The following is an 18,756-nucleotide window of genomic DNA, read 5'->3' as shown; positions in this document are numbered from 1 at the left end:
TCTCGCGAAGCAATCAGAGGCTGAAGTGTAGGCTTTCTTGCAGTTCCTTTATCAGTAAATCAGACTTTAGGCGTTTATCAGCAAAAGTTAGATGCGAGCATCATTCTTGCACGGTATGAGAGAAGATTGTTTGGTGGGGACGCTGCCAATCAACTTCTCCAGCTTGACTCTGCTATCAATTAATGCTGCAATTATTTGTCTCGTTGGATATTTAAAATGTCATCAGAAAGAGATGATTACATATTCCAGAAAGAAAGGCACTGTATAATCAGATGAACTGATTCCAGTTAAATGCAGTGTGGGACCAACCTGTCCTTCAAAGCAGAGTTCTTGAGCTACCGCAGAGGCAACCGCCTTCTGCCCCGCTTTCTGCAAGCTGGGCTCAACCTTGGGGCGCAGCAGGTTGGGGTCGGGCGACACTCAATTACGGGGAACTTTCCAGATCTCAAAATGGAACCGCTCCTTCAGAGCCACGAGAAGTGCGTTTTGGTTATCTCGTTCAATTCATCTGCAACCCTATAAATAATCAGCCCCTCTATTCTTCTTGCTTCCTGTGGATTTGGATGCCAAATCCTGATTTGTGGCAAACTTGTCACATGCCCCTTCCCCACTCTCTGTGCCTGGTGCCCAGGAACCAAGCAGTGGTGTGGAAATTACAACTGTTTGGGAGCCAAGAAAAACCTCCGTTTCTCGCTTTTCTCCAGTTCCGGATATTCTCGGCCGTGCTCCATCTCTCAGCCTCCTCCCCACACACCTCCTCCACCGCACACCCTCCTTCTGTCCGCTCCATGAACAGGAAACTGAAAAACAGCTCCAATTTTTTTTTTTTTAATGGTGGAAGAGAAAGCACAACCCGAACTAACAACCCAGCAAACTCCAACCAAGCTGAACTCCCCAGAAAGAGTGGCTGTAAAATGTGTGGTGTGCATAGACACCCCCTCCCACTGCCTTGTCTTCCCAAGTGTGCCAAGTGCCCCACACCCACGTGTCAAATCTGAAGGTGAGGGCCAGGTTTCAGTTGTGGTCAGCAGCCCACCCTAGTCCTTTAGGGGTGGAGGTTGAGACCCCACCGGGGGTTGCAGACATGATATCTGAATGCCGTTGTTGGGGCACAGATAAGCACTGACCCCTGAGGCTTTCCGTAACTCACTTCCCAACATGGTGCTCTGCTCAGTCGAAGACACTGTGGTGGTCCAGAAGCTTCCTTGCCACATGAGAACATGTCTGTTAGATAATTCATTTCATCTGGGGCTGAAAGGAAGCCTTTGGAAACCCTTGAGAGGATGGGGTATGTGCTGGAGAGTGAGGATGGGAAGATCTCTGGTTGGGTGGGCCTCCAGAAGGACTCAAGTCACAAGGCATCAAAATGGAGAAGTTCCACCTCGCCCCTGCTAGGCCGGCTGCTGATAGTTCCCACTCTTGTCCTCTCCCCTCTGTTTCCAGCTATGCTCAGAGAAACCCTTAAACCAGCTTGTGACCTGGGTGGCCTCAGGCCTAGCTCAGGGTGACCCAGGTTCCAGTCCCTCTGTCTTTCTGGTGCAGCCTTGACAGCACGCTCCCGCGCTTGAGCTGGGTGGGATGTGGGATGTGGAAGGTGCTGAGGGGAAGAGCGGAGGGCCTTGGTTAGCTTCTGGGAGATGCAGGCGAGAGACCCTTGAAGGGCTTTACTGTTTCTAGACTCCTTGACCCATTGGTTAATTTTATGAAACTCACTTCTCCACTCAGTCTTTTCAGCCTGTCCCAAGCAGAGGTGTATGACTGGACATGACGTGGGGAGAGAGGGTCTCCCTGTGCCTGGACACAGACATGGCTTCCTCCTCGGTGGCTCCTGCCAGTCATTTGACTGGGAAGTCCCAACCGTCATGGGCACATGGAGGCCTCCCTTACTTTCTTCCCTGGTTTGTGGTGTGGGGCGATCTGGGTAACAAGATGTGGGCGACTGCAGGTGTTTTACCAGGGCCCGGGCGGGGCACAGCCAGCTCAGTGCACCGTCCACCACCAGCTTGCGAGCTCGATTTCAAGCCCTTTTTGTGGAGAAAAACTTTGAGTTTTCAGTAGCAGTATTTGGCTAGATGGACTGCCATGATCGGGGTGCAGGCGAAGGTGCAAATAAAAAGGAAGTTTGGAGGAAGAGAGAGGAAGGTGGAAAGGGGGAAAGAAAGGATCCCAGACTAGCAATTGGGATGGATTTATTAAAGACTAAGGAAATTTGACAACCATTGCAGCTCTTCTAAGTGTGTAATTACACAGCATTTACAAAGTGAATTATTAACCTGATTGTCCGTAACAACCATTGAGTAAATATACAATTACAGATCACCAAAATAGTACAGCCTGCCGATGGGCCAGCAGGCACCTTGAGGGGCTGTAATCGCCTCCCGGTTCAAGGCTGACCTGGTGGCTCCTTTGCTAGTGAATAATTTACTAGGGAGACTTTTGTGTCTTGGGGAAGGGAAGGCTTCCCCGTGGCCACTGACAGCTCCAGGTAGGATCCCACAGTTGCTCTCCAACAGGAGGAAGAGCTCTCTTTGTGCTGGACTCCTGAGCGCGTCACAAAGAGCTCCTCTTTGCCCAGGCAATATGGTGTCTGGCCTTCAGACCTGATCTTCGAAGGATGGAACATCAGTGGGGACCAGTGGTGGGCACGTGCTGAGGACAAGGAGACGCTTGTAACTAAGAGGTGACCTCAGAGGAAAGGCAAATGCTTTGTGGCCCTGGCACTGTCTAACCCGAGGGCCTCGCACCTTCAACCCCTGACCTTTGGGACACTCCCGGGGACGGAGGAGGCCCTTCACCTCAGTGGGGCCTCTTCCCGGGGAAGTCCATTTCGCTCCGCACTGGAGGAGCCGTTAAAGTCAGCCAAGAGCCGCAGGCCATAAATGCAGAATGTGACTTAACCAAAGCAGCTTTTGAGTGGGAAAAGCTGAGTGGAGTTGTCCCAACCTGTCAACTTCAGATTCTTTCCTCCTCTCCATAAATCAAAAAACGGTTGGTGGAAGGGAGGGACAGAAGCGTTTCATTTCAGATTTTGTAAGAAAATAAAATCAAATCAAAAGAGCCTGTCCCACGCTGGTACCTTACATGCCAGGTTTCAGCCTGAGGCAAATTTTTGTGGCCATGTAATAAGCCTTTTTAAAATGGTGACAGACCCTTGACTCTTTGGCTTGAATTACATTGATAAAAGACGTTTTATTGCGTTAGAGCGGGGCTGGAGTACAGGACGTTTCTTGCCTGGTCGGTCTCTTTGAAAGAGCGTCAGCCGCCATCCATACACCGCACCACCTGACAAGGCTTGAGTACCATGGCGGCAGAGATCTGTGGGCTGGTGACAGAGGGGGCTTTCTACTTGGCAGTTGAAGGTTGAGGCTCTGAGGAAAAAGGATTTCAGCCTGAGGGGTTTGTTAAGGGACAGTGGAGTCTTTGACACTCCTTGTAAAGCTGAGGGATCTTGACACTGGGGTCCTGGGGTCACTCTCAAGGTTGGGATGGTGTGGAACCAGAAAGTTTCTGGAGAACTTCCTAGACCCACTCCCTAAGCAGCCTCACAGATTTAAAATGAAAATAACCCTCTGGGATCTATCCCCCAGACCCTCTCAGTGCCGATGGCGAACAGCCTCCTTACCTGGGATGTCAGGTTTCCATACTCTGAGTACCCACATGGATGTTTCTAGGGAGTGGAAAGGGAGTCGATGAACCTTGGTGTGAGGTGTTGGGGGTTGTAGGATACCCCTCTCCCTGAATCAACAACCAGTAAACCGCAGAAGAGCCGGCAACACCCCACCTCTGAGGTGACTGGCTTGTACCAGTGTGCACCTCCATTTTGCTCAGGGCACTCTTTTTAGATTGGTATTTGAAATTGGATACAAATCCAGGGAAATAACCAAGAAGACAGACCTACTGTTCTGTCAGAGAAGCTGGGCTGCCCTGTGCCTTGGCTGTGCTAAAGCGCCGAGGGACCGAGAAGACAGAGTGTCCTGTCCAGGGCGAGGCCTGTTCTGAAAAGATGAGCTGTCATGGAAGGAGGCCCCACCCCGCCTTACAGAAGAACCTCCTAGATTGAGCCTCACCTCAGGCGAGAGGGCGGCCTAGTTCTGATCTTGAGGAAATGTCAGAACCTGACCTGCTAGACCATTTTCTTTTCTTTGCCTTTGGAGCTTTGACTCCTTAAATTAGCTCTGGTAATTTCTGAGCGGTCCTCTGCTAACCACGGGCATAATAGGTTTTAATTCTGGACAATGGCCAGTTCTGATTCTTGGAATTTCTTGGCCAAGAATGTCACAGAGCATTCAACTCAGACTGGGCCTTCTCCTGCTTTCCCTGAAGTGCACAGACCACAGAATCGTCCCAGAAAACCAAGCAATTGTCTGTAGGGTCTATGACAAGGCAGGGCATTTTGCTGTGGCTTATTTTGAGGGGTCCTGAGGTGAATAGGGAGGAGCCATTGTCTCCCAGAAGGTGAGCAGGGCTCCGAGGGCCAGGCATGATTGCACTCCTCATGTCAGGTCACTCCTGAGCCCTTGGAGGGGGGTAGAGAGTATAAATCTCACAGGGGGCAGGACATACACTTTCTGAAAAGCTTCCAAGACTTGATATTCTGGTCCTGTTTCCAGTGCGAGGTACCTTCCTGATTGTGTGTGTATGTGTGTGGGGGTTTCATTTCTTTAGACTACTCCCCATCCTTTAAAGGGTTGGTTCAGATCGGTCCTGGAGAATAGACTCCACGCTAACTAAATTGGTGTGTTGCCTGGGACCCCTCACACATATGATCCAAGTCTCTCTTTCTCTCTCTCTCTCTGTCATCCTTGGGAAAGCAAGGGTCCTCTTGCAAGTTTGTTCTTTTAGCTTATTCTGGCATTTCCCCAAGGCCGATTAAATGACGACTCAGAGGTTCGCTGTGAATTGACACAGATAAAAAGGCGAGGGGTGGCCTCTTCAGAGTAACTGGGGAGTTGTGTCTTCTGCTGGCATTGATAGACAAACCCGTCTTGGCCCTGGCAGGTGTTATCAGAATTAAACGTTTGCTAAACAAATAGCAATTCCCCTGGACCCATCCCATAGCCCACGTAGTTCATCCTCACCTCGGCTGAAATGGCTATTCCTCCTTCCCTTGCCATCTAACTGGGGGGGGGGGGGGAGAGTGTGTTCAAGGGATGGCAGTTTCCTAATCTTTCAACCATTTTGGGGGGTGGGGTATCTAGGACATGTTTGTATGAAGCTAGACCAAGTGGCCACGAGAGCCATGCGTAGGGCTGCTTCTTAGATTCTTCGCCCCTTCTACTCATGGGGTCACTCACCATGATTTTGCCCAGCTTTCAGAAGGTTCAACACACGGCCAACATTTGATGAATAGAAACTGATAAAGGTCGAGTAATTTTTCACGTTCTAGAAAGGTTGTTAACTTCTTCAAAGGCCTCACAGCAGGGTTCCTTTAATAGTAAGCTCTCCCACTGGATTCAAAGTGTTTATTTACAGATCATTACATACTTGTTGGGGAGGATGTTGAGGGGTGCGGTGCACCCTTAGAAGGTAGAATGTTGGAAGACTTGCAAAGTTGTGGTAAATGTGGGAGAGTGAGGGAGCTTCTGAAGTTGTATCAGTTAGCCAGCGTGACTGAGGAAACTTCTCAAGTTGTATCAGTTAGCCAGCGTGACTGAGGAAACTTCTCAAGTTGTATCAGTTAGCCAGCGTGACTGAGGAAACTTCTCAAGTTGTATCAGTTAGTCAGCGTGACTGAGGAAACTTCTCAAGTTGTATCAGTTAGCCAGCATGACTGAGGAAACTTCTCAAGTTGTATCAGTTAGCCAGTGTGGCTGAGTAAACTTGTGAAGTTGTACCGGTTAGCCAGTGTGACTGAGTAAACTTTGAAGTTGTACCAGTTAGCCAGTGTGATTCAGTTTACAGAACTTTGTTTTACACCAGTTTTCCAGGAACACTCCATGATGACTGAGGACAAGAACTACAGGGCACCTGGGCCTTGCCACGCCTATTGAAGGTGGCTGGAGAGAGACTCAAGTTTCAAGTCCTGTGTGTGCTTTACTGAGCAGTGGTGCGGGCTCTGGCTTTGCCACTGGCCTTCTGGCATGGACTGCAGGGACCTTTTCCCTTGACATTTAGCCTGGGGGTGTGTGGGAAGCTTCTTCCTGGTTTTCTGACCTTCCATCTCATTGGCCCAGGACACACTTGGGTTTCCTCTCTGCCGTGCAGAGGGTGAACTGTTCAAGTCTCTGCCCTGGGAGGTTGAAATCCAGAATCACTTTCTCTGTCTAAAAAAAAAAGAATTAGCTTGTTATCCAAGCCCACATTGGCCCTGTAGGTCCCTTCAGCCAGCTGCCAGCTTGGTTACAAGAAGTCTTGGACAGGCGTGGGAAGCAGGAGAGAGGAGCCACTCAGTCAGTTGATCCAGCTTTCTCTTTTTAAAGTTGAGAAGACTTAGTGCCAGAAGGAGGGTGGGATTTATTCAAAGTGAGAAATGGATGGGATTTATTCAAAGTGAGAAATGGATGGTGAGCTGCAGAGTTAGGGCTGAAGTACCAAGGTCCCTGGCTTTGCTCCAGCAAGAAAAGAATCTAGGGACAGGCTGTGGTGATGAGACTCAGTGCATCGCCTAAAGGAAATCCTCTCTCTCTCTCTCTCTCTCTCTCTCTCTCTCTCTCTCTCTCTCTTTCTCTCTCTCTCTCCTCTCTCTCTCTTTTTTTTTTTTTTTTGAGATAGGATCTTATACCTTGGATTGGCCAGGAGCTCATTACATAGCCTAGGCTAGCCTCAAATTCCTGATGCTCCTGCATCAGCCTCCTGGGTGCTAGGCTCGCTGGAGGGAACTGTTCCACCAAGCCTTGCAGCACTGTCTTTAGTATCGTTAAAATTCGTCCTCAGGTTCCTCCCAAACAGCCTGGAAAACACATCCAATAGAGGCGCACACACAGTCCTAAAAGAGAGGCTCAGAGGCACAAAAGTCCCCACTTTGTCTCCTCGCCCCATGGCTTTGGAGAGAAGGAAGGGGAAGTTTGGAGGGAGGGTCACATAGATGGAAGAGACAACGCAGTGTAGGGAAGGCTCAACATTTTTCCACAGTTGTTTGCTGAAGACATTTCAACAAACACAAGGCCGCCTTAAACCGGCAATACATCTGAAATAGATTATTTAAGCCAGGGAGGCAACGTTTTAAAGAAGAACATGGCTGTCAGCACTCGCTTGTAGGCCACCCACCGCTTCCTAGAAGGGAACTTGAGGTAGGAAGGGGCGCGGGGGCTTTCTGGGAGTCTAGAAGTAGTCCCTTTCTGCCCCTTGTTTAAGAAGAATGGCATTTCAAAGGATGAGGCTCAAGACCTGACATTTGGATGACCAGAGTCACTGCTGTCACCTGGATGAAGCACTTTCTCTTGAATGTGACTGCCTGGTGCGCCCCTCTATGCTGCCTGCCTTGAGGCTTTGCTTCTGCAGAGCACCAACATCCACTTTTGCCTTTGTCTCCAAAGCCTTTCTCTGGGACTTTCCAAGTCTGGTTCGTCAGTCAGCCTCATGCCCAAGGCCCCGATCTCCCCTCCACCAGTAAAGGATGCTTGGATGTCTCCATCCAGTGGCTTCTGGGTTCACAGGTTCTTCCAATCTCAGATCCAAAGTACTTTGAACAATGGCATCTATCCTGAGCATGTACAGATTTTTCTTGTCATTGTTTCCAAACAGTAATGTCTTTCCTTAAGCATCTGCAATGTTTTAGAGATGATTTAAGAACATGGGAAGGCTGTGCATAGTGTATGTAAATATTATGCTATTGTATCTGAAGGATTTGAGCAGCTGCAGATTTGGGAACCCTGAATGTGTGGATACTGACAACCCACCAAAATTTCTCTTCCCGTGGGTTCCCACGGCAGCCCTGTGCCTTTCTCATGACGTGGTTTTTATGCCCAGTGGAGGTATCTGTTCAGCGCGTGTCTTCTGTGCTGGGTGCAGTCTCTACAGGATAGTCTGAACACTTTGTACTTCCTACAGAAGCTAGACTGTAGCTTGGGGGCATTAGAGGCATTTGGTGGATAATTTGTTGAATGAATGCATGTAAGAATGAATGAAGGGAATGTATCCCGGAGCACACATTTCTGCATAGTGTGGTACGTGGTTAAATAAACAACAGAAAAATTGTTGTAAGACAATTTGTCTTTTTATTCAGCTGCCCTCACAGTCCCCTCAAAAAGCCCCACCATTCTAAGGCAAAAGCTTAAAGTGTAATAAAAATTTATCTAATTCACGATCAAGTGAAAATACTTTGGGCCCAGAGCCAAAGAATATTATTGGAGTGAACTTTTTTCAACACCCTAAATTTAACCAGCTGGAATTCTTTTTTTAAGTACCATCCTATTCAACCTTTTGAAATGAAAGATTTGCCTTTTAGTGGGAAATCTGCATTTCAACACAGAGATGGAACACAACGTTTCTCTGCTTAGTTATTCTTCAGAAAAGCAAGTTCTTTTTTTTCCTTATTTTTTTTGAATTATATGCTTTGCTTATGTTAAAGACACAGATTGCAGAAAATTTTGTTTAGGCTTGACAGATTGGTGGCTTGCATTTTTATAGATAAGGGGGCATAAAAGATGTCATCTCTTCCTTTTTCCTCATTGAAAGGAGGCCTAGCATGAGAACTTTTTGAAGGTGACATTAGCAACCTGTTTGGATAATCACAGGTCTGAGAGAGTAGACATTGGCCAAGAAATAAAAAAGAGAGAGTATTTAAATGAGCTATGCAATTAAGTCACTGGTGTGGTATCAAATAATATAAAAACCAACCGAGTAGCAAAGAAGAAAATTCTAGAGTGTGTTGTCTAGGATTCTTGCTGGCTTTTGCAGAATATATTTTAAGAGAATCACGGGAAACATCATAGTCTGGCTGTGATTGTATAAACCTTTAATCCTAGCACTCAGGAAGCAGAGGCAGGCCAATTTCTATTATTTCAGGGGCAGCCTGGTCTACATCACAAGTTCTAGGCCAGCTAAGGCTAACTAGTGAGACCCTGTCTCAAAAACAAAAAAATATAAGCAAAAAAAAAAAAAAAAAAAAAAAAAAAACCAGAGATCATCTTGACTTAGTGAAACCTTAGCCAATGGGAAAAGAGAAATGCAGGGGGAAAATGTTCATTTCTAGAGTAAAGGCAGTACGTCTTGACAATATCAGAAGGTTAATTAGGAATTCTGTATGCAGTGATAAAATTGGCATGCGTTCACTCTAGAGCAACGCAACTCAGGCCACAGGCTTGATTAGTGTTTGTTCTAGAATGCACTGGTAAGTCAGGCTCTCAGAGAAGGGCTGGTACCCATGTAAAGCTGAGTCAAGAGCTAGAAGTAGCGGACCACAGAGGATGTTCAAGGACTGTCTTTGCTTTTCAGTTAGACAACAGAGCTTCTAGGCCAGACTGCCTTCTAGGAGAAGGAAAGACAGAGGACCGTAGAGCTGAAGGGACTGTTTGAACCCTTTGTTTTGGCTTGTTAACTCTCAGAGTGGTTTGTCTTCTGTTCTTTTATGGGCGATGCAAGGAGAAGAGGGCAGAGCCTCCTAAGCTTCTCCTTTGGGGACACAGTCAGCTAGATGTGCATGGTTAAGAGGAAGATACACAAATACATTTTAGAAAACAGCGCGCATCTTTGTATTCCGTGGAGAAGATTGGGATCTCTGTTTTGATATTATTTGAAGGGGGCCTCGCTAGTGGTTATACCCTGAGGGTCATACATACAGGCCAGGAGAGTGTTCTACCACTGAGCCATAACCCCCACCCCCGCCTTTGACTCCTGAAAGAAGCTGGGTTCCTGAAGCACTGATGGGGGGTGTTGGAAGTGACGTTCAGAGCTTCACAATGTCCGTGCATCATAGCTCGGTGATGAGCGGACAGCCGTGTGACTGACTGTATTTCATGCCTGGCTCTAACGCGGCTGTTAGCTGCAGAAGCAAGCAACATGTGAGTGGTCGAGAAATCTTTGAGATATTCTTGAGGAAACCCAACACCTGATTGAGCAGCTCCCATGAGGAGCACCTTGTCAAAAGCGAGTGTGCAGTGGATGCAGAAATGTAAGGCGACCAGTGCCCAGCATCACATCAGAATCATTCCCAACCTGTTGCTCTTCAGTGAGACCTGGACGTGAAGGCGTTATCTTTTTATTCAGTTGCAAGGAAATGTCACAGCTTTACGATGTATAAACCATCTTTGAGACCCCCCCCCACACACACACACCTAGAACAGGTTTAAAGGGTCCTTTCCAAAGGAGCAGGAGGTATTTGGTTTCAGAAAAAGCCCTTCCTCACGTCCATGCAGCAGGCCACCACTGCACAGGCCAGCACTGCACAGGCCAGCACTGCACAGGCCAGCACTGCACAGGCCAGCACTGCACAGGCCAGCACTGCACAGGCCAGCACTGCACAGGCCAGCACTGCACAGGCCACCACTGCACAGGCCAGCACTGCACAGGCCACCACTGCACAGGCCAGCACTGCACAGGCCACCACTGCACAGGCCAGCACTGCAGTTGTCAGGAAGCAGCGAGAACTCAGCTTGTCTGACTTCGGATGGTTGTCTCATGTGGGCTTCCTACTTGATGAGGAACCTTGACCACCTAGGTCAGTGATGAGAAGATGAAGGGTGGACTAGAACCTTGAACTCCATTAGGAATTTCCCTGATTTTGACTCTTTTAATCCTAGAAGATGAGGGTTGTGCAAGGGATGACAATCTCATGGTCCATGGGGCCCTGCCAAGGACCAGCAAAGCTTCCGATTTCCTTACTTCTCTTCCTACTATTAAGTTAACTTGTGTTAGACTTGACTCTAAGTTATCGTCTTCTGAAGGGCCTCCTTAATGGAGACATCCCTCCACCCCATGGAACTTCTGATCTGGTAATTCTAAGGTTGACCCCAAGGATCTGCGTTTCCAACAAGATCCAGATGAAGCTGGTGCTGGCTCTGGGTCCGCGCTTAGGAGCACCCACAAAGAAATAAAGCAGGCGTAACCATAGACATCACTTCCAGCCAGCTAAGGGGCCCTCTTCCTCCTGGGGATAGAAGAGGGTAGAAAGAGGGGTCTTCAGCCTGCGTGGCTCTCTTCCTCTCTGCCGGGGAAGACAGGACGACTGCTCTGGTTGATGTTCAGAAGCATTAATTGTGATACTTTACTTTGCCTAAGCTGTGATGAAATAATTGAAGGCATCATAGCAAGAAGTTAAACCCTAGGGAGGCTATTAACAATTTAACATTTCCAGTTCATGTATGAATGTCGATTCTCCTTGCAAAGGAGAACATTAAAGGGTGGTTTTAGTGGAAGAAGCAGCAGGAATCAGTTGAGTTCATAATCAGTCCTGCCTGACCCTCTTCCTGGAGAGGACATTCAGGCTGCCCCCACCTCCTCGTCTCTGTCACCATGACAGTGTGCTGTTTTCTACAATAAATTACCAGCAGGGGCAACACTGTTTCTCCTTAGCTCATCTGTCTGCAGAGGAAGCAGAGGGTGTGGTAATGGGCTGAGGTCTCCTGACCCTTGCAGCAGAGTGGGTACTGTGGTCCAGTTCAGGACACCAGGTGAGTGCCCTTGGACTTTCTGAAAGCCTTGCCACATAGCTAGGCTGACCTGCTCCGGTAGAGGTTGGCGAGTCTGCCCAGTGAGTTAGTAGAATGAGAATTTTTTTTTTTTAAAATTAGGTGTTTGTGCAATTATTATTATTATTATTATTATTATTATTATTATTATTATTATTATTTTGGTATGGGGGTGGTACACATGTGCTGTGGCACATATATGGAGATCTGAGGACAATTTATAGGCCTCAGTTCTGGGATTGGACCCAGGTTGTCAGGCTTGGTAGCAAGTGCATTGACTCACTGAGCCGTCTTCTGGCTGGAGACAACCTCCTTTATTGAGACCTTCCTAGCCAATGAAGACCATAGCAGAACCAGCAGAGCCGGGAAGCCATTCCAGGCCAGAACACAGACTAGGATCTGCCAACTAACTCAGATCTTTACTTTGTTACTAATTATCCACATAGCCACTGTCAAGTCCCTTTATTTCAGGACTCCAAACAAACTGTGAAGCTGGATACTCGGACACTTTGGTCACAGAGACCTCACTTTGCCACGTAGTCCCTGCTGCTCTGAGCTTAACTCCCCCCGCCCCTGCCAGCAGGTCAGCCTTCATCTGGCAATGCACGTGAATGGTTCAGCTGAAATTTGATTGACAGCTCTCTCGTTCCTTGCTGGGGTACACTTAGGGCCACTTCCCAAAGTTGCAGGGAATTTGAAGTCATACTCCCCGTGCAGGGGTTCAAGGACTTTGTTGCTTTTGTGCTGGGGGGGGGGTCACAGCAATACCTCAGTTGTGTGCTTTTCTGAGAAAAGAATTTCACGCTCTGCAACAGAAAAGCTTGCTGAGACAGGAGCAGGTGCGAGAGCGGCTTCTCAGATTTCTCCTTGAAAACTTCAAGAACTAAGCCGAGTTGATTTTTACCCCCACTTCCAATTTACCACCACCAACAAAAGGTACACATATTTGTTTCTGAAGCCGAGTCTCCCTCAGTTGCGGGTTCCTTTTTGTGGTTTTATTTTGTGGCTTTGATCCAAGAGGAGAAGGTGTTATCATAGAAGGTCTAAGGCAGTAGTTCTCAACCTTCCTAACGTGAAACCGTTTATACAGTTCCCCATGTTGTGGTGATCCCGGACCATAGAATTATTTTTGTTGCTACTTCATAACTAATTTTTCTACTGTTATGAATCGTAATGTAGACATCTGATATGCAGGATATCTGATATGAGACCCCTGTGCAAGGGTCATTCGACCCACAGGTTGAGAGCCTCTGGTCTAAGGCTTGGTAAGCCTCCACGACTGCCCAATAATAATAGATTTCTACTGTACGCCATTGTTACGCATCAGGTTCCTCATAACAGGGAACTTGGTCCTAAGTGTCCTGGCTGTAAATTGATCACAGAGAATTCTTAGGTTACACCCATAACTCCTTTTCACCTGAGTTTTCATATGACTTTCAGGAAGTACAAATACAAAATACATATACAACCAAATATTTGATTAAAATAAATTATAAGGAAAATTATTTTTAATCATTTATTTGGTATGCATATAATCTTAACACTTATTAAAGACTAAGGCAAATTTGCGTACTAATGAGATGGATGAGTGTATTTATTTTTACATAAATAATTAAATCTTGGCTTAATGTTTGATACTGCAGAATAGAGAGCATCTTCAGTGTTTCTCAGAGTTCATTGATATTTTGATTGTATAATCGCTAATGTTGAGAACCCACTTCTCATAAATATGTAGTTCAAAGTGGTGGAGTGTGTAGGCCTAGTTCAGAGATTGTTGGGAATCCTGTCCTAATTCCAAGCCAAAATTAGTTTGATTTTTTCCACCTTCTGAAATTCTTAAGTTAGCAACTCAAACAGTGTTTAAAATAAAGCATTCTAGCCGGGCAGTGGTGGTGCACACCTTTAATCCCAGCACTCGGGAGGCAGAGGCAGGCGGATCCTTCTGAGTTTGAGGCCAGCCTGGTCTACAGAGTGTGTTCCAGGACTCACTCCATACACAGCTACTGAAAAATCCTGCGTTGAAAAACCAAATAAAAAAATGAATGGATGAATGAATGAATAAGACATACTATCTATCACAATTCAATCCAAAGATAGACTAATTTGATGCTTGCATGCTTAAGAATAGCTGTCAGGAAGTATTAGGTCTCTTTGTAAGAGATGGTCAACTCTGTAATAAAAACACGGCAGCTCAGAATGTTCCATGAGCCAGAGTCTGCACTCAGGTGTTTCAGGCCAGCAGTTACTTGGCCTAAGTGGCTGGAACAGTGGGCTGTGCACGTTGCCATGACAGCCCACATGTGGGAACCCTGGCCAGAAACTCGTTTGAGTTCTGAATTAATTTAGTTATGTGACCCCCACGTGAGGTTGTGACCCACTGTGTATGGCAACTGTCCCGGAATACACTGGCGGTGCTGTTAGGTGCTGGTACTATTAACCATGCCCCATTCGCTCACCACCCAGCTCAGTTCTCCTGAACTTCATGAACACATGAGCTTCATCTGTCTCCCCCGCCACCTCTAGGTCATCAGAAGGGTAGTTAGCCGGGGTGTGTTTGGAAAAGCTGTGCATTGAAGTCAGAATTGAGCGTCCCAAGGATGCACAAACCCCGTTTCCTTTCCTACAAACACCCACAGCTAAAAGTGCTTCTATGGCTCTTGATTTCCATGCAGTGGTGAGCAGTGGTTCGTGTCGGCCAGTGTGTGCTGGAATGGGGAACACAGGCCTTAGTTTCTGGGCGCTGCCCTTGGGATTTTTGTTGTTTGTTTGTTTGTCTTGTCAGTAGCATTATCCTTTGCCCTACAGGGATGGGAGGACATGGCCAAAGTTACTTAAATGCTAAGGGTCTAACCTTCATTCTTCAGTGCTTTGTACCGTGAGAAGGCACGCCTTCCTGGGGCGTCCATTGACAGGATTCTAGAGTGTGGCCCACAGAGCACTGAAATACCTGCAGGTCGAGGAAGCTAAACAGTGTTATTCCCTGAAAGAAAGAGTGGTTCACAAACCCGCTCTATTAGCCTGCTGTTGGCATGGGTTTGTCTATAGTCACTGAATTCGTGTCAAACAGCCTTGCAGATAAACCCCATTTCTCTGGCCCACCCTGTTAGTGCCAATTTCTCCTTGCGATCTCTCTATGCCTTGTAATAATCAAATAACAACAACAAATAAGGAGCAGGACCTAAGAACTAGCCCCTGCTTCAGACTTCAAACCAACCTCTTTCTTGTTGTCCAAAAAAATAAGGACCAAAATGAAAAACAAAACAAAACCTGTGGGGGACAGCTCTCTGCTGCTGTTTGTTGCGGGGCCAGGGCCTGGTAACTATCTGCAAGGCTGTTGTAATGATGTTAATCTATTTTAATGGAAGTGAAATGTGATATCCCGTGGTTTACGATGCACGTTGTTTATGGCTGCAGTGCCTGATTCTGGGTTTCTTTCACAGATAAACTTCTGCACTGGAGGGGCCTGTCCTCCCCTCGGTCTGCACACGGAGCTCTAATCCCCACGCCTGGGATGAGTGCAGAATATGCCCCGCAGGGTATTTGTAAGTTGAATGTTATCTCTTCTACAAATATACATGTGTGTAGAGATGAGAGTTCCTGAAAACGGTCCTTACTTTTCAGTACTGGAGGGAGTCTCCCCCAACATAGACAGGTACCCCATATGTACTATTTCATTACCCACTTGGCACCAGCTCTCCTTACCTGTTCGTAGTCCTGAGAGTGCCTTTCCCTCCCCTCGCATTGCTTTCCTCACGGGAGACCCTGAGTGACAGCAGCTCGTCCCTGGGGGTTTCTCCCCTGGGTCTTGTCTGGCTCCATAGCTGGTAGCTGGTACGTTCCTGTGTTCACAGCCCTTCTTACTACTGGACATTCACTCCTATGGCCTTGCAGAGGCTTCAAATTGTTTGGCAATGCATCATTAGCAGGGGCCAGGACCACAGGCAGCTTACAGTTGCTCCCGAGATAATCTAATGCATGTTACTTATGCATTCACATGTGTATCTGAACATGGTATATTTATAGATACATGTGGTTATTATATATGTATATATATGCATACAGATACACAACAATATACTTGTTTTTCTCCTTATTTTAGAGAAAATATGCCCAGAAATGTAGGTGAAATGTAGCGAGCCCACTGCCGCTTCCCACACTCATGCCTTCCACCACCATAACTTCTGTAGTGGGACCTCTTTACGAAGTCAGATTTATTCATTCATAATCTATGAATATATTTATATATCATCCTGAAAGATGTTTTAGTAAGCAGTTCGGTTTTCTTCTCTGGTTAGAAGTATGTGGTTATGAATCACACATGGCCAAAATATTTGAAGGGAGAATTGATTCTACCCCAAACACACACACACAAAGCAGGTTCAAGATAAGGGAGAAATAGCATCTAATGTTTATTTTCAAGACAACAACAACAAGAGCAACAACAACAAAACACTGTGGCTGTGGGAAGAAAAAAAGGACGGGAAAGAGCATAACAAAGTATGAGATGCAAAAGCCCGGCTATCAGTGAGGCTTCCTTTCCAGAGAGGGTCACTAGCCTTACCCATCTTGTGAACGGTGCCTTTGCCTTAGGGCAGGACGTGCACCTCCACAGCAGATTCAAAGCCACTTGTTTATTTTCTTTCTCGCTCCTAGGTAATCCCAGGTAACAGGGAACTGTTGTAGGATTTCACAAGCCCTTGAGTCCCGAGGACTGAGGGTGGGAGTAAAAGCACCCTTCTCCCTCCCCCCCCCCCGCCCTCCCCCAAGCTGGGCCCCAGTCCGGGTTAGGTCACTGCAGAGAGTTTAGGGGGTGACTTCACAGATTTGAGTTCCTGCCCGCCATCAGGGGTGCGTGGGGCCTGACTTGGCTGTGGGAACACAGTCACCCTGGGAAGGGAGACTGAGTGGGGCAGTGGAGGGTGGAGAGGTCAAAGCCAGACGCAGAAGCCCTTCCTTCCCTCCTCCCGCCACTCACAGTGCTCATGTAATAGCAGAGGAGCAATCAGACGGCGCCATGTGCCAAGGGACTGTGGGCTCCAGAAAGCTCTAGGACAAGCTAGTGTTCATCCTCTTCAGCTACATGGACCGTCCTTGGCTTTCAGAGACCCGTGGCCTCCTTGACAGTGAAATCATTAACAGCGGCTTAGAATTCCCCATTTGCCTCTGTTGCCAAAGTCTGGGTTGAAGTTGCCATGGACCTTCTTTCCAAGCTGTGTTGGGAGTGTAATGCGGTTAGTTACACACACACACACACACACACACACACACACACACACACACACACACACACTCACCCATAATTAATCACACCCGGTGGTAATGAAAACCTGCATGCTGGACCTGATAGATTACACCTGGCTATGTATGCATCTGCTATTTTAGACCCAACCATTCTTTAAAGGTCCTGTTTTTAATGCTCATTTTACATGAAGGAATCCCAAGGCCCAGGGAAATTTCATTTGTTGGGCACCGAGTCACAAGCTGGGAAATGCCATTCAAGGTCCTATCACAGACCTCCTTGCTGTTTCCAGTCGTGAGGCCGCAGTCACATGACTTTTCACTTCGGTGGTACATTTAGAAATGGAGACCGTTGTCATAAAATGAAATAAAATAGAAGTCAGTAAGTAGATAGGCTAACAGCTGGGTTTAACCCTTTCAGTGCCTTGGGTTCTCGTACCGGCAAGGGGCAGGGCTCAGTTTATTGCTCTAAATCAAAACAATCCTGGTAAATGCCCAATGAGGCTCTCAGAGTGAGAAGTTGATTCTCATCAGAGTAAATGAAGAATATTATTATATTTTACACATCAATAAATCAATGTAGCCCTAATTTTGCCATGCAGGAAATCAATTCTGGTCTTTCTAAACCATCAAAGATGTTATGAACAAAGTAATTTCACAAATTACGGCGAGCAACACATTTATTGATGACTGCAGTTTAGGAATTTAGAATCTGTGAGCACTGTAATATAATGTGGTGTGCCAGCATGAGCCGAGCGAAACACAGATTATATGGTGAAATTGTAATGCATCGTTTGCTATTAGTGGACTGGTAATAATTACCAGTTTCAGAGCGGCTCTTTCTATGTAATCTTTAGTCTCGATCGTAACACCCTTCTCGTTGACATTATGATTATACTAGCTGCCCCTCATGATCTAGAATATCTAGTTGATGGGAATATAGAATGCAATAGTGAAAAGCTGTATGTTGTGTGCTCGTTATAAGATCAAAGCCGTTTTCTCTAAGCTGATGTATGAGAGGGGAAGGCCCACATCATAGCGTTAATGCCCTGTAACATAATCACATAGCTGCCTCGGAAAAACATTTTCTTTTTTAGGAAGCAAAATAAAACGGACCTTTCTTAAGCCTCTCGGAAACTCATGGATGAGACGCTGGGCGTGGCTTAGCACGCACAGAATTTGGCTTTGATCAGGGCCGTCACAGCACATTTGGAACCGTCCTTGCTAATTATGGGTCCATCCTCAGGCTTTAAGAGATTTTGGGGGTCAAATATGATTTTAAGTCATTTGGAGTGACGAAAGTGTTAAGGATTTGCTTCAGCCGACAAAGCTCCTTGGTTACCCAATTCTGATTGCCAGGCTAAATATATGATAATGACCCAGAGTCCTAGGGCTGCAAAGGAGAGAGCCATGGAGGGCACAGTGGTTGGAACCAGATTTTCCCCCCTGCCTATTTAGGACCCAAGTCATTGTTCAATAACAACAAAAAAATTATGAAAATACTCTCAATGAAGCTTTTTATTTCCCTTTGAAGAAAAGAGGCAAACAAAAATAGGCAGATAATGTGATTCTAATGTCAGCATTTTCTTTCAAAATCTCTCTGCCTTTCTTCCTCCTTCTACATTAGACAAATGTTTGAAACCTAATTTTGGTATCTTCCCATCTAATCTTGTTAAAGAGATTTCCCCAGGAGTGGGCTATATTGAGTGAGATTATAAATGCATTGTAAAGTAAATTGCAAGGGCAGGGCAGGAGTCCATTATTTAGACAAGTGCTTGAGCGAGGCTGGCTTGTTTTGGAATATGAGTGTTTGGGGCTCCTCAGAAGACCTTGGCAGCTTTTCTTTCTGACTTGCTAAATGGAGGAATTCTATAATTGATGAATTCCTCATGCCCACTCCTTAGCTCCCTGGTGAGTCTTGCCCCATTGAAAAAGTTACTTACAAAATGCT

General features: G+C 46.6%; 1 protein-coding gene across 5 annotated transcripts in view; it reads left to right on the top strand.

Moving 5' to 3' along the window:
- The window catches only part of Bcl11a (BCL11 transcription factor A), a 96,080-nt gene that overhangs the window by 65,593 nt on the left and 11,731 nt on the right, over window positions 1-18,756 (top strand). For all 5 annotated transcript variants that reach the window (XM_057771759.1, XM_057771762.1, XM_057771761.1 and 2 more), the window contains exon 3: window positions 15,008-15,109. In XM_057771759.1, the coding sequence (XP_057627742.1) occupies window positions 15,008-15,109 (102 nt within the window). The remainder of the gene's footprint in view (window positions 1-15,007; window positions 15,110-18,756) is intronic.

Source organism: Chionomys nivalis, chromosome 6 (genome assembly GCF_950005125.1).
Source record: "Chionomys nivalis chromosome 6, mChiNiv1.1, whole genome shotgun sequence".
In the NCBI taxonomy this organism is placed as follows: domain Eukaryota; kingdom Metazoa; phylum Chordata; class Mammalia; order Rodentia; family Cricetidae; genus Chionomys; species Chionomys nivalis.
The sequence above is the reverse complement of the archived record's forward strand: the minus strand, read 5'-3'. Positions and strand labels throughout refer to the sequence as shown.